The 16,083-nt window shown below is 38.4% G+C and overlaps 1 protein-coding gene across 1 annotated transcript in view; it reads right to left on the bottom strand.

Annotated features, from left to right (window-relative positions):
* Positions 1 to 1,795: 1,795 nt before the first annotated feature.
* LOC150088504 (cytochrome P450 2J4-like) overlaps positions 1,796 to 16,083 on the bottom strand; it is a 41,511-nt gene continuing 27,223 nt past the window's right edge. The window contains exons 5-8 of the mRNA XM_090370199.1: positions 11,016 to 11,134; positions 7,961 to 8,216; positions 7,324 to 7,511; positions 1,796 to 1,974 (exon numbers count right to left, since the gene is read on the bottom strand). Of these exons, the coding sequence (XP_090226325.1) occupies positions 1,796 to 1,974; positions 7,324 to 7,511; positions 7,961 to 8,216; positions 11,016 to 11,134 (742 nt within the window). The remainder of the gene's footprint in view (positions 1,975 to 7,323; positions 7,512 to 7,960; positions 8,217 to 11,015; positions 11,135 to 16,083) is intronic.

The raw sequence follows: 16,083 nt of genomic DNA, 5'->3' as shown, positions 1-16,083 counted from the left end.
CTAGCACGCTAGCAAAACTTTTGTGGATTGTTTTCTACAGCAACATGCTCGAGGGGCAATCAGAGGGAGTAATACTCTTGATCTGATTATCAGCAGTGATTATTCGTGCATTAAGAATTTGCAGATAAAGGAACCAGTGGGTGGCAGTGATCACAGTGTACTGATGTGCGATTTACTAAAGATGTAACTACCATTAAGTGTAAAGGGAGGGTTTTTGTTTTCGTAAAGGTGACTACAGTAGTCTGAGACAGTTTTTAAATTCTATACAATGGGATTCAGTGCTTTCAAGGAATTAATCTTGGAAGCTACAAGGCTTTTCATACCAACTAAGAAATACTGTTCAAGATTTAGACCTAAATGAATGTCAGATGAATTAATGAAGATCGTGGCACAGTAGAAAATTTCGTGGATGCATATTAATTATCAGATGACACAAAAGCCATGGAAGATATATGGTAGTCTGTAATCAAGTCACAAAGGAGGCTAGGCAAGCGAAGGCTGATTAAGAGAAATCCTTGGCAAAGGATGCAAAAAAAAAAAAAAACAAGAAAGTCTTCTTTACTTATGTAAACTCTAGAAGGAAGGGGAAAAATCAGATTGGTCCACTTGATGTTGGTGGTTCGACTGCTGATGATCCTGCTCAGATAGCTGACAAACTGAATGAGTATTTTGCATCTACATTCACGCATGAGGAATTCTGTACGGAAGGGGAGAGCAGAAGTTTATTAAACTCTAACAGGAAGCTAAATGATTTTGTAATAACGGAGAGTAAAGTGGAGGAGAAATTGTTGAACTTAAAACTTACAAACGGCACCCGGGGCTGATGGAATCTATCCAGTTATATTGAAGGATGCGGCGAGAGAAGTAAGCAAAACTTAGCCATAATTATGAGAGCATCCTTAGATTTGAGGAATATTTCAAATTCGTCATGTGTGTGTGTGCTCTTAGTAACTTTCACGTGGCCCATATATTTCCTTGACCCAGGAGCATTCCAAGAGGCCTTCTTTTTTCACACTTTGATTTCCAGTCTTCAGCTGCATGACCTAATAAAAACGCCACAGAATATCAAGTTTAATGGTAGCCGGAAGCCTGTTTACGGCTGACATTAAAATGTTCGTCTGTGTTTCCTCACAAACTAGCAGTTTTCTGACAAAGCTAATAATGAGTCGATAGCGTCAGCGAATATTCGTCCTTTTCTTCCAATTAACTATATCCTAGCCTTGTAAAATGAGTCTGCGTTAAATACACAGACTATGCTTCGTAAAATGCTATTTCATGAGCTTGACACAATTTCTCCAGGACCGAATTGATTGACAAACTCCCATCGTGTACTACATCGTATCTTGCTTAACGATCTCTACCAGTTTCCAAAGTGTAATTTTGGAGTTCATAGGACTGCGAGGTAAAAATATCTTCCATAAAGATATTGTGCATTTGGTTAGAAATTGATGAACCTGCGCTGAGCAAGAAATAAATAAAGATTTACAAAAATAATCTAATTACAAGATGATAACTCTACCCGAAGATAATGTTTGCATGTATTAAATGTACTTGCACTTCTTGAAATGCATAAAACATATTAGATTATTAATTGGACGCGATAATAAACTTGATATGATTCATTGAATTACTTGACTTATTTTCCTTATAACTACAGTAATTTCTCCTTTGATTTCAAAATGGCGTAAGGAAAAGTATTAATTCAATAAATGAACAACCTTTGAAAATGTACAAGATTAAATAAAACACCAGAGAACTTGTTTCTTTGGATTGAAAACTGTTGCTTATCCTGGTCTCATTTTCTAATTTCGAAACATACTTTATACGGCTTCGGTTGATTTATGATATCCAAATTGCCTTCAATGTCTAATACTTGACCTTTAGGAACTTTAATTATGAATTTTTGAAGAAGCATGGTCGTATATAAGAAAATTTCAACGATGGCAAACTTCTCCCCCGGGCAGGATCTTTTACCTAAAGGAAATGAATAAAATAAAGGATTGAGGGCACATATGCAGGAAATTGTTTTAAGATGTTAATTTATATCTTGTATTCAAGAATAAGTATTATCCAAACAACCCGCATACTCTAGATGAACTGAATCTAAGTATTGAAAACTAGATAAATAAGATACTCGTGTGAGTGTATTAATGCAGCAAATATTGCAATATTTAAATAAAAATGAATATTTCAGATGTACTGTAGCATTCCCTCCACGTTCAATTGCTGCTGGATTGACAATGCAGTACATAAATCTACTTGGTAATGCAGCAACATCGAAAAGGAGGGTTTCTCCTTTCACAAATATCGCTGATGCTAGGTGAAGCATGCATAGAAATTTCAGCCTTATGCGTAGAAATGTGCAGCCACAAATGCCAAAAGATACTGATGTGTCTTGTCTTTTGGTACTTGTGCAATCCTGCCCATACAGCAGATGTTGACGCGCACGGCATCTTAAAACGCCAGCCGTCGGGAAAAGATATTCGAGATGGTAGTTGAATCGAAGCTCTGGGTCAAACATCTCTCCAAGGTCTGTGGGCTTTTAATTTTTGGTACTACTGGATTGTCTTCACCATTGAGAATGGACTGAATAACAACCTGGGCAAGGTAGAGAGAAAACAACAACAGCATTTCTGCAGACTTAGGTGGATTAATCTATCAGAGGTAGTTGTACAGGTTTGTTCAGTTGTGAGATGATCATCTATTGAAGCGATCTATGTGAGAAGCTTGAGATCATCTGCTAACGTAGCATATTTTCGATATTTATAACGACAGGGATGATTAATACTATGAAAAGGAGCCCAGAATTGACTGGCTGCTTTTAGCGGCCATTTTCTGCTAGGTAGTCGGGGCCAATTCTTCATATTTTTTAGAGTTGTTTCGCAGGAGGGCTTTGATAAGCCTAGTTTCTGAACTGTTTGTTTGTTTGTTTGTTGTTTTGGTTTTTAGGAGCATTAGCAACTAAGGCCATATTGCTCCGGGATATGCGGTGGTCATTCCCTGACCTTTCCGCATCCTCCATATTTGGTGGTGACGGGCTCGAACCCCGGTCTAATCAAGAAGCGTGTGCTATGCACTGCTGCTCCTTCCCACCTGGCTACGGAGGCGCCTTCTGAACTGTATTGTGATTTGTGACTGGCCTAAAGTGTTGATTAATTATGCTTGCTGTTTTATTGCAATGTAGTGAAGTATTTAACACTTCATAATTTTAGAAGGTCCTTGATGTTGTCACAGATATTCTCTCAGGTATGCCACCTAAGTTGTACTTGCTACGTGGGAGTCGAAAACGCTGATGGAACTGATATTCGGGTGACACTCAAGTCAAGTGGACCTCCAATTTCGGCGAAGTCCGGATGGTCTGTGACAGCCAAATTATCTGCTTGCACTTCACGATGGTGGAATTGTTAGTAATCCTGGGTATAACCTCCATGCACATGCACACGGGCGCAGATGTGAGAAATCACAGGTGGCGCCTGACCCTAACACTATGCACACTATGCACATGCACACGGTGGGTAACCACCCAGGTGTGAACCAACGCAAGCAAGGGTCGAGGTGTGGCGTCCACACCACATGGAGGATTGCCGCCCCTCTGTGTTACCAGGCAGTACTAGGTGGTAGATGACTCTCATCAACCGGTGGCAATACCACCAATTTGCTTATTGGAGACTTGAAGTGGTGGAACCCATGTCTACTCTATAGAGTTAAGTTCCAGTCAACCCTTCTCCATCTCTTCCATCATGCCGTATGATTGATGACTTTTGAGGTTATGATGAACATCGTGGCGAGATCCAAACTTCCTTACATTTCGAAGGTACAGCTCTAAAACGGTGTTCGCAGGCCGGCCGCTAGTTAGTACACTGGACTGAACCTATTGGTAACTCTGTAGGAAGCTTCCGGATCAGCTGGTGTATAATCTTGCTACCTCTACTCTGCCAGATAGTGACTGGAGGGAGTCCCAGTAGTGTGTATGCGGGGGTCATTGTCAAGGCCACATTAAGTCAAGGATCTGGGTATAATCTTACCATGTGTACGCCATATTCAAATATTTCATTACTTCATTCAGCATGTCTCCCCCACCCACTTTTTCTTACTATTGAATACACCATGAACTGTCAAACTAATAGAGTAGGCCTATCTGCGAAAAGACCTAAACCTCCCAAAAATTCCTAGTTCATTTCACAAATATACGTGGTCTCAATTCTAACCTCAACGATGTCCATTTCCACTTGCATTCTGTCAAACCGCATGTACGTTTTCTCACAGAATCTCAGTTATCCGTTGATTCAACTACTGCTCATCCCAGTTGCCCAAATTATTCGCAGTATGATTCCTTTCGCCTCAAATGTAGTACTTGTGCATATGTCTGTTCCGATATTCCCTGTCAGAGACTTGGTAATTTGGAATCGCCTCACTTCGATCTTCTGTTTGCTCAAAATCTCTCTACCTCATTGTGTCAAATTCATCAGTTTTCTCTACCGTTCTCCCAATTCCACTAATCACTTGAAGCTCTTTGACTTCCTCTCTTTGCAACTTGACTTTCTCCAGTCCAACTTTCCTAACAGTGAGGTAATTTTCCTTCGTGATTTTAACGTTCACAACTCCAGCTGGCTTCCGTTTTCTAGTCACACTGACTCAGCTGCTCGAGATGCTGAGGCTTTTGCAATTACTAATGACCTTGCACAGATTGTTCATTCACCTACAAGAATACCGGATAATCCTAATCATACAGCCAATACGCTTGATCTTTTTCTCACAAACAACCCTTCTAAGTACACGGTCGAAGTAAGTGGTCCTTTAGGCACCTCAGATCACAACTTGTTGATTGTCTCTTCTCCAATGGAGCGTTTATCTCGTGACTATTCCCAACCTCGTGTTGTTTGGCATTACAAGAGTGCAAAATGTGATGACTTGCGAGAGTTCTTTTTTTCTTTTCCTTGGTTGGAATACTGTTTCAAAAACTCTGATGTACACGTTTGCTCAGATCGTGTCAGTGAAATAATTCTTGTAGGAATGGAATCCTTTATTCCACACTCCAGTTTAGAATCTCGTCCTTTATCTAAACGTTGGTTTTCCAATAAATGTGCTAAGGTGGTTCAAGAGAAAACTGTTGCATATCGTAATTGGCTTGTTTCGAAATCTTCAGTTTCGTTTTCGGCCTACACAAAAGCTCTCAATAATTGTAAAGCAGTTATTAATCAGTCCAAACTAGATTTTGAACAGGTTAAGAGTAGAAAACTTGCTTCTTGCCCTAATGGTAGCCGAGCATTCTGGTCTCCTGCCAAAGCTATTGGCAGCAACCTTTGCTCCCACCTCAGTCAAAACCGGATGGTTTTGTTGTCACTTTATCCAAGGATAAAGCTGACCAGCCAGCATCCCATTTTTGTTCCACCTCCTGTATTAATGATCTTGGTTAAACACCTCCCACGATTCCCAACAAGCTACATTCAATGACTCAATTGGATGGTATATCTCCATCCTCCTGTGCTCCTGAACTTACTCCTGTTCTCTGCCGCCTGTTTTCACTTTCTTCTTCCAAAGGTGTTTTTCCTTCTGCTTGGAAATTTGCTCATATCTAGCCAGTTCCTATAAAGGGAGACAAATCCCTCCCATCCAATTATCGTCCCATTGCAATTACTTCTACTTCTTCCAAAATAATGGAGAAATCAATTAACCGCCAACTGTTAAACTACCTAGAAACCTTCCGTCTGGTCAGTGATCGCCAGTATGGATTCTGTCAGTGTCGATCCACTGGTAATATTCTGGCTTATTTTACAAATTTATGGACAAATTCAATGGAAAAGTTCGGAGAAACACAAGTAGTTGCTCTCGACATGTCAAAGGCTTTCGATCGTGTTTGGCATAAAGGTCTGCTAAACAAGCTTCCATGTTACGGTTTGCCATCTGTTTTTTTGTAATTGGTTATCCAGTTTTCTCTCTGATCACTTACTGAGGGTGATGGTAGATGGCGCTCTGTCTTCTAAGTACTCCACTAATGCCGGTGTTCCCCAAGGTTCAGTTCTTACCTCCATTCTTTTCCTCTTGTATATTAATGACCTTCTTCCATTGACTGAAAATCCTATCCATAGTTTTGCCGATGATAGCACATTGCATTCCACTTCCCATTTTGAGAAACCTTGTCCTGCTTAATCAGCTTCAACTTCTCGAATATCAATTCCTTATCCCGATTTTCAGGTAATTCTCCAGTGGGGCAAAGACAACTTAGTTGATTTCAACCCTTCTAAAACTCAGTCTTGTCTTATATCTCGCAAAAAAGGATTCTTCTGCTCTTATGCTTATCTTTGGTGACACTCCGATTTCTAGGCAAAATGATATATCTCTTTTGGGGATTACTCTGACTCCTAATCTCTCTTGGCATAAGCATATTACAAATATTGCTTCCTCTGCATCTAAAAAACTTGGTTTTCTCTTTCGCTCTCGGAGTTACTTTTCTTGCACACAGCTGTTCACTCTGTACAAATCGCAAATCCGCTCTACCATGGAATATTGTTCCCACATCGGGGTGGTGCCCCCAAAACCTCTCTCTCAGGCTCCTTAATTCCATTCAGAAGAGGACAGTTAGGTTAATTAATGACTCCTCTCTAACAGAGTCTCTTCCATCCCTGTCTCATAGACATTGTTTCTGCTACATGCCTCTTCTACAGATACTTCCATGGGCTCTGTTCTTCTGAATTGGCTTCTATAATTCCCGCTCTCTCTTTCCAAACAGTCCGAACACGTGCTGCCACCAGCCAACATCCATTTACTGTCCAACGTCAAACTCACAGAACCAACTTTTCATCTTCCTAGTTTTTTCATTCAACTTCCATTTTCTGGAACAACCTTCTTTCCTACGTATTTCCTGAAAATTACAGTCTACAGAAGTTGAAGTCCAATATTAACAAATACTTGTTTCGTCTTCTCAACCTCCAACCCGAGCACGGTACTAAGTACTATAGATTCTAATACTTCTCGTGTTTGGGGTTTTCATAAAAAAAGGAAAAGAAGAATCCTTCTTAATAACTAAAAAAAAATGTTGAAGTTGTTGATGCTAGTGGTAGTTTCCCTGCTCTGAGTGTGGACAACTGGTACTTGAGGTTCTAGTTTTATTTTGAATTCTGATCTTAAAAAAACAACGGATGATATTATTAAAACAATGAGGATATTGGTTGTTGAAAAAACTGAGGCATAATTAAGAATTACTCAGATTAAGAAATTTAAAAAAATTAAGAATGTCTTATTATGTGACCGACAGTAAAATTAGTGATTAACTAAGGTTATAAATTCTAAACGATATCTTTGATACAAAGTTCAGATATTTACCATAAGAAAATGGAATAAAAGCTTCTGATTTAATAACTTTCGTTCCATCTGCTGCGATGAATCTTTCGGGCATAAATTTTTCTGGTTCCTTCCAGTAATAAGGATCATTGTGAATGGACCACAGGTTTGCAATTACAATGGTATCCTTTGGGACGTTGTACCCAGCAACGGTGGTTTCTTCTACTGTGCTAAAAAGTAAGATAAGAAATTATTTAATATTTGTTGATGATTCAATTTTTATATATACAGAAGTGGGATAAATAATTCGCTTCTTATACTAAATTTACAGTTTAGCACACAATTAAAATAAACATGTTTCATATTTATTTTAAATACATTTAAATAAATGTGGCATAAGGAATGGCATTAAAGCTATTTTAAATTAAGTAGAAATGTTCAAAAAAGGTTTTAAAATTGCAGATGCTGGTTTCTAGAATATGTGCGCCTAACTCGTGCCGAGTATAAGAACATTTGTTTGGAACTTAATTATCCATTTGAAACAAAAATGGATAATTAAGACGAGTCCTGGTATACGAAAATACACACCAGTAAAGAACAAGCGCCCATTGGGAAAGTTTAAACATTGGCAATTTTTATATAACTTCACAAATAGATTGAGAATTATCACCCTGCTTACCGTCTTGGAAGACTCAGTAGAACTATATTACAAAATCGTTGAATTTCTAGAATAGTTGCGTGTGTATATATCATTTGTTTATGATCACTCCAAGAAGGAAGTCTGTCTTTCCCAATGAATTCGTCCAATTCTTTTTGAATCTTTCCCTGAAGTTCTGGATATTTAGCTACGAAAAGGATTAGCCAGCTAATAGTTGTACTTACTGTCTCTGTACCAGCATTATATATGGAAACAATGTTACCTTTCAGCATCCATTCTAAAAGAGAAATGAACCTTAGCTTGTTTATACACACGATTATCATTATTGTAATCTACAATTTACGATCACGTTAAATATTGTTTAATTTTCCTTAATTGTGAATCTTATTTTAAGAGACTTGACTGTTTCAATAGTTTCTTATCACGTTCCTTAGTTCATCTTTACTAATACTTTATCAAGACTAAGAATATACGAGATGTATTAAAATTTTCATGGACAGCAGGATTTTAAAAAGAAACAGCTGTTCATTTAATCCGTATAATGGACCTAATTTAAGGAAATAATTACAGAAGCTAGTAGACATAAACTAGCCTGCAGTCAAGTCAATAAGAATATTAGGCAAGCTAAGGCAGATTATGAGAAATCTTTGGAAAAATATGCAAAGTCTTCTTTTCTTATATAATCGATGGTTCAACTGTTGATGATCCCACTCGTGTTGCTAGCAAGCTTAACAAGTATTTTGATTCACCATTCACATATGAGGAAATCTTTAGAAAAGTAGATACCAAAGGTTTTTCAAACTAACCGGCAGGTTAATGATTTGTAATAACTGAGAGGAAAGTGGAAGAGGAATTGTTGAAGTTAAAAGTAAGCAAGGCACCTGGGGTGGATGAGATCTATCGAATTATATTAAGACAGGGAGCAAAGGAGGTAAGCACATCCTTAGCCATAACTATCAGAGCATTTTTTGATTCAGGGAAAACCACGTGAATTGGAGATATGCGAATATATCCCCAATTCGAAAAGGGCGATCGAAGAATGACACGCCTAATTGCGGACCTGTTAGCTTAATTTTTGTTCCAGGGAAAATAATGGAGTCACTGGTTAAAGAAGTAATGCAGGACAATGAGGACACTAGTTCAATCATAATCAGTCAGAGCATGGGTTTGTCAATGGGCAATGTTGTCTGACCAGAGTGATTGGATACTATGATTCAATCACAAAGGAAATGGATGCAAAAAATAAATTTGATATCATATACTTGGATTTTAGGAAAGCTTTGATATTGCACATGGAAGAGTACTGCACACATTGGAGCAATATGTCATTAAGGGTAAGTTGCTGCTATGGATAAAGGGATGGCTGAGTGGGAGAAGACATAGAATTGTTATCAATGGAAACTGTTCTTCGTTGACTAACATTATTAACTGAGTCCCCCAGGGTTTGGTGCTAGGCCAATTGTTGTTTTCTCTATTTGTTAATAATAGTGATGAATGTATATCAGGCTTAATCTATAAGTTTTCAGATGATACGAAGGTTTGCAAGTGATCAATGACAGTAACCCCAGCTACTGCAAAAATGTCTGGAAAAATCAGTCAGTTTGGCTGACAAATGGCAATTGAGGTTTAACATTGACAAATGAACAGTACTGCATGTGGGTAGCAGTAATCCAAGATTTATGTACCAACTGTATGGTCCTACACTTAGGGTAGTTTAAAATGAAAAAGACTTGAAGATAAATGTGCAGTCAAACAAGAAGTTTTCTGAGTAGTCCAGACAGGCTGCTCGGAGAGCACATATGGTTTTGTCAATGATATACAGGAATATTAGTATTCATTGTTATAAGGTGATACCACATTTTGAGTATTACATATATGTCTGGAGGCCTCATTTTAAGAAGGACGTAGAGCTGCTGGAGCAGAACATAGAAGGGTAACGAAATTGGCGAGGAGATCAAAGGGTTGGTCTTAGCAAGAAGGCTCCAGTTCTGCAAATTTCAGCTTCTGTAGACTAAGCACTAGAGAGGTGATCTGATTGAGATGTTTAAGGTTTTGAATGGATTGAGCAAGCTCAATTCTGATGGAATTCCTACCCTTGCTCAGACTATGCACATGAGGGGGCATAAATTCAAATTGGGGAAGGACCGTCGCAGAATAAATGTGTGGAAGTTTCCCTCTTTGGCCAACGAGTGGTCGATTGCTGGAACAAACTTCCATCTGTTGTTGTTGTGGAAGTTGATAGCTTAAATAAATTCAAGAAAGAACTAGACAAACTATTGGAAAGAATGAATAGAAAATGGATTGTTTTTTTATTGATGCTATATAAACTTGCTTTGTTGGATAATTTGCGGATATTAATACTAAATTATTGTAGACTTTTTATCGTATTGTGTCTATAAAATTTTGTTCACGTGCTAGTGTGATTCATGTGCTATGTGGAACTTATGGACAGGTACCTGTTCCTCTTTCCCTGAAACTGGTGAATTACAGCCTCCGTCGAAACTGACTATTTCTTTCAATATATGAAAAATAACTCTGTTGTTGTAGGGGTTTTAGACATATATAGTGATTTAAACCATATTTCGCTGTATATATTTATGCCCGTAAATTACGTGGATTCAACGGTCCATTTGCTGTTTGCTGAATGAGAAAGAGGAGGTTTCAGGAGAAGAAAAACATGCAATCCTTGGCTGAGACCGACTAACTCCAACACTGATAAAAGCCAATAATCATTCCTCACATTACTGACAGGATTCGAGCCCTAGCCTTTTCCACCCGATGTGGGGAAGGCGGTGCATATATGCACTGCACTACTAATGAGAGCAACTATTTCTTTAAGAATACATTACTTCCACTCTCTGATGCGATTCAGAGAACGAAGGAAACCCTAACTTTCTAAATGAATGAAAAGTTCGAACTGACTCTACTCTCACGGAGTAGAGTCAGTTCGAAGTAGTAGAAGGGTAATATCAGTTTCTAAAATTTGTTTATTTATATTAGAACAATAATTTTGAAAAGTTAGTTATAAATTATATGTTTAATGGCTTTATGATACGTCTTATTAGTAATTCACTACCATGAAATGAAGACCTTTCTTTCTTCTTCTTCTTCTTCTTCTGCATTTCTATTAAAAAAGCGTCAATGTAATCCCTGATGCTGCTATCCATTGATTTCTTATGTTCTTCTATTTCATCTCTGTATGAAAATATCAACATAATTAATCCACGATAAAAGTTTTTAATGAACTATGTACATCCTATTATGGCTGATACAAGTCTGTCTATAGAAATGTTTGAGCATAAAGGATACTAATCAGTAGGATACATACAGTCATTATTAATATCGATAGGTTTTTCTGGATTCAATTAATTTTTAATTGTGATCTCTTTCCCTCATTTAGTGAGGAAGGAATAAAGGAAACTTTGTTAATGAGATAACAACGTTAATAACTGATACAAACGTTTTGACAAAAATTACAGTATATCCTTCTTAACTAGTTTTTATCAGTATAAGTAAATTAAACTAGGATATTTTGTAGTCTGAATCGCCACAATTGCATACGTGTCCAGTAACACTTGCAGGAACAATAATATATTAATTTGGTTGACACAAACTTGTTGTATAAATCATTTTATTTGGGCTTTTTTGATAACAATAATTCTGCCAATACTTTTAGAGCAATCTTCTTAACCGACACTAACATCTAGAATAACTACATCATCAGGGCTAATCCGTAAACAAGAAATCCAAATATTCTGAAGGATTTTCGGCTCTAATCTCATTAGAATTTTCTCTTCTTAGAATATTCGAAAAGGTGATTCATTTTGAATTTATCAATCATTGTTTCGGCTCCAGACTACGTACAATCTGTATTAAGTAGAAGCTCAACAATCATCAATTTTCTGGCTATCCTTTTTTCGGATTGAAACTTCTTTTCGCAACAAATCACAAATAGATATAGTGTCCTTGGCTGCTATGAAATCGAGGTTTGATCGGTTATCAGTCCCTGTTCAGTCTTCCGAGATGTAATTTAACACGGCGTCTGCGGAAGGTGCTCAACTTGGTACATAAGAGTGAGGTGTCTGCAGTAAAGAACTTCAGACGCTTCACAACTATGCACCAGAATCTTAACCATGGAATTATAATCCATGGTTAAGATTCCACAAGAGGGCGTTCGCCATTATTTGTATTCTCTTTAGATTCCTTCTTGTCAGTGAACCAATATATAATTTCCTCTGTAAACGACAAAATGTTTCATTGCTTCTGAAGATTCGGATCCCATCAATGTTTCGTAGATTAAGAAACAAGTAGCGCAAAAGGCAAACAGCTTATAGAATATCTATCCCTCCGCTGGACTTGGAATTATCCCATGCAAATCGACACAGGTGACATCCTAGGGTGAGTCAGTGGAGTGCGTATTCATGATGGGCCACTTCTTGAGCACGTGTTCTATTAAGGCACGAAATACATAATGTGTCACGGTATCACTTCTTCAAAACATTATGTTTCTTCTTACTTGTTAAAGTGGCACCTCACAAATAACTAGAAATAATGTGGGAAATTAACCTCTCCTTTATTGCGTACTCCAAAGACAAGAGGAAAACATACTACCTGGATTGAGGTCCATAAAACAATCGCTCACTTGCTGTTGTGAGTAGGGCCTATAATTCTTTATTTCGTTCGGTGAGAGTGATTTCCAATCCCCCCCCCCCATCCAACATCATATTCGAAGCAATACCTTCGTTTGGAATTTCAGTTTATGAGATGGCTGGACTGAGCTACTAGGAAGCCGTTCAGAAATATACTTTGACCTGGACATTGCACCGAGGAGTTTCATGTGCATACCTTAATGTTGTTACTCTTGGCCCCGTCATGTTATTCACATACAAGATGTTCCAAAAACAAATGTTTCCCCACAATCGGTGGGAAAGGAAGAGGGTACTGTGCTGCAGTCACCACATATCAAAACAACCTACAGAATCTATAAGATATCATCTGCTTTTTCAACGCCAGCACAATGGGCCTATACAAATAAGAGAACCTCAATAAGCCATTTAATACTTAAACTCCAATCTGTTGGAAACTAAACTGATGTGACAGTTCCATCAAAATAATCTTTTCCTCCCATTGCGCCCTACTTAACGAACACTCTAAAACCAGTACAAAACCCCAGTCAGCTGCCACTCCCATATCGATACCCTAACAAAATTATATGGAGAAAAATCTGCTCTACCTCTTGAAAAAATAATATGGAGGAAACTAAAAACCTGACTCGCTGCCCATAACAAATGAAAACATGGAGATAGAAGTGAATGAAACAAATTACGATGCTGTCTTGGAACTTTATGTGTACGAATATATGGGTGACACTACACCCAAATCATTTCGGACCCGATGGACAATCTTGTCCTTTCAGTCCCTATAGAGACTACAGGCAAATTACCCCTTAATAAGATTTATTTTCAGTGACAAGATTCGTGCAAAGGACAGGTATCAAACAAACCCTATCAGATTAAACCTAATCAAGCTGTGGCAGTCTGTTTTGCGCAGAGTCGTAAAAAGAAAGTTGTTCTTGCTTGGCTCCGCATAGGACATAGTTATCTGACACACTTTTCTGCTGTGCGCTGATGACCCTCCTATGTGCGAGCAATGTGACACCATTTTATCTATTAAGCATGTTTTAACAGTATGTTCAAATTTTAGAAGTGCACGTTTTATTACTTTTAACCATTTGGCTGAGTCTTTTAGGCTCAGTCAGATTTTATCCGACAATGACCACGTGTCAGCAGTTCTTAAATTTGATGTGCTATCAGTGTAAAATAGGAAACTTAATTTTTCTCTTCTACTGCTCTTTTTATTTACTGAAGTATATCGTATGTACAACTTTTGGACTAGACTTTTAAAAGTTACGAAAATCTCAATTTTCCTATAAATTTAAATTCTTCCTGGCTCATTCTTACCCTCATCGTTTTTGCCCCATTAAAACTAAAATCCAATCTGATCCAACATATTATATGCTGTCAAGCGTGAATTCTGACTCAAGAAAATAACTATTCGAGGCAGTGTTAGGTGGGTCGGAAAAACTGCTAGCTTGGGGGGAGACAAAGACCAATAGATTGACAGTAGCCACTGGCAGAGGTGAAAGAGATTCTTGCACTGCTTCTATTAGAATGAGCAGAAGCCTGAAAAACAAGATGCATGGTATTTCAGAGACTGCTGGGAGCCATTGCGGTACAAGTAAACACATGGGTTGTGTTAGGGTAGCTAAGAATAGAAACAGGTGCAGGCATACTTGCGTGTACACCAATGCTAGGAGTTTAGTAAATAAATTTGATGAATTTGAGGTATTGCTCAAAACATCAAAGGCAGATATTGTTGGGATATCAGAGACGTGGTGTCACACAGATATAAGGGATGCGGAACTGCAATTTGGGGAGTACAACGTCTATAGAAAGGATAGACAGGATAGGAAGGGGGGAGGAGTTATGCTATTAGTTAAGAAACACATAAAAACCAAGGAAGTGAAGCCAGTCGACATCGCTGGACAGTGCAGTGTTGAGTCAGTTTGGTGTGACATAAGCATTGGGAGATCCAAATTGAGAGTAGGAGTGTGCTATAGGCCTAATGACTCTGATGAGTATAATAAGGAACTGTACAGGGAAATAGAGTGGGCCAGTAAATCAGAGAGTCTTATAATGGGAGATTTTAATTTCCCAGATATTGACTGGAATTTGGGGGCTGGTTACTCACACACTAGCAGGGCTTTTGTGGATTTATTGGATGATTGTTTTCTACATCAGCATGTTCGGGAGGCAACTAGAGGGAGTAATACTCTTGATTTGATTATCAGCAGTGATTCTTCATGCATTAAGAATCTGCAGATAAATGAACCACTAGGTGGCAGTGATCACAGTGTGCTGAAGTGGGATTTACTGAAAGAGGTAACTACCATTAGGGGTAAAGGGAAGGGTTATTGCTTCCGTAAAGGCGACTACGATGGACTGAGACAGTACTTAAATTCTATACAGTGGGACCAACTGATGATGTTACCAACAGCAAATTCAAAATGGGAAGCATTCAAAGAACTTATCTTGGAAGCTACTAGGCTTTACATACCAACTAAGAAATATTGTTCAAGGTTTAGGCCAAAATGGATGTCAGATGAACTAATGAGGCATATGGCAGAGAAGAAAAATGCATGGGATACTTACAAATTAATGGGTGACATGGAAGCCTATGATAGATACAAGTTGATATGCAACCAAGTTACAAAGGAGGTTAGGCAGGCGAAGGCAGATTACGAGAAATCCTTGGCAAGGGATGCAAAGAAAAACAGCAAAGAGTTCTTTACTTATGTAAACTCTAGAAGGAAGGGGATGAATCAGATTGGTCCACTTGATATTGATGGGTCAACTGTTGATGATCCTGCTCAGATAGCTAACAAACTAAATGAATATTTTGCATCGACATTCACACATGAGGAGTTATTCAGCAAGGGGAATGCCAGAGGTGTATTCAACTCTAGCAGTAAGCTACAGAATCTTGAAATAACTGGGAGTAAAGTGGAGGAGAAACTGTTGAAGATAAACACAAGAAAGGCACCCGGGGTGGATGGGATCTATCCAGTTATATTAAAGGAGGCAGCAAAGGAAGTAAACAAACCCTTAGCCATAATTATGAGAGCTTCCTTGGACTCAGGGGAGGTACCCATAGACTGGAAATGTGCAAATGTGACCCCAATTCACAAAGGAGGATCAAAGGCTGACACAAGTAATTATAGACCTGTGAGCTTAACTTCTGTTCCAGGAAAATTAATGGAGGCACTGGTTAAAGAAGCACTGCAGGATCATTTAGACAAGACTTCAGTTATAGCTCAGACACAGCATGGTTTTGTTAAGGGGAAGTCTTGCCTGACCAACTTGATTGGATACTATGATGCAGTCACAAAAGAACTGGATGCAGGGAATAACTTTGATATTATATACTTGGATCTTAGAAAGGCTTTTGATACTGTTGCACATGGAAGACTGCTACACAAATTGGAGCAGTGTGACATTGGAGGCAAATTGCTGCTATGGATAAAGGGGTGGTTGAGGGGGAGAAGACAGAGAGTGGTAATCAATGGACACTGCTCATCGTGGACT

The sequence above is a fragment of the Mastigoproctus giganteus genome, chromosome 3 (genome assembly GCF_048544385.1).
Source record: "Mastigoproctus giganteus isolate SK-2022 chromosome 3, ASM4854438v1, whole genome shotgun sequence".
NCBI lineage: Eukaryota > Metazoa > Arthropoda > Arachnida > Uropygi > Thelyphonidae > Mastigoproctus > Mastigoproctus giganteus.
The sequence above is the reverse complement of the archived record's forward strand: the minus strand, read 5'-3'. Positions and strand labels throughout refer to the sequence as shown.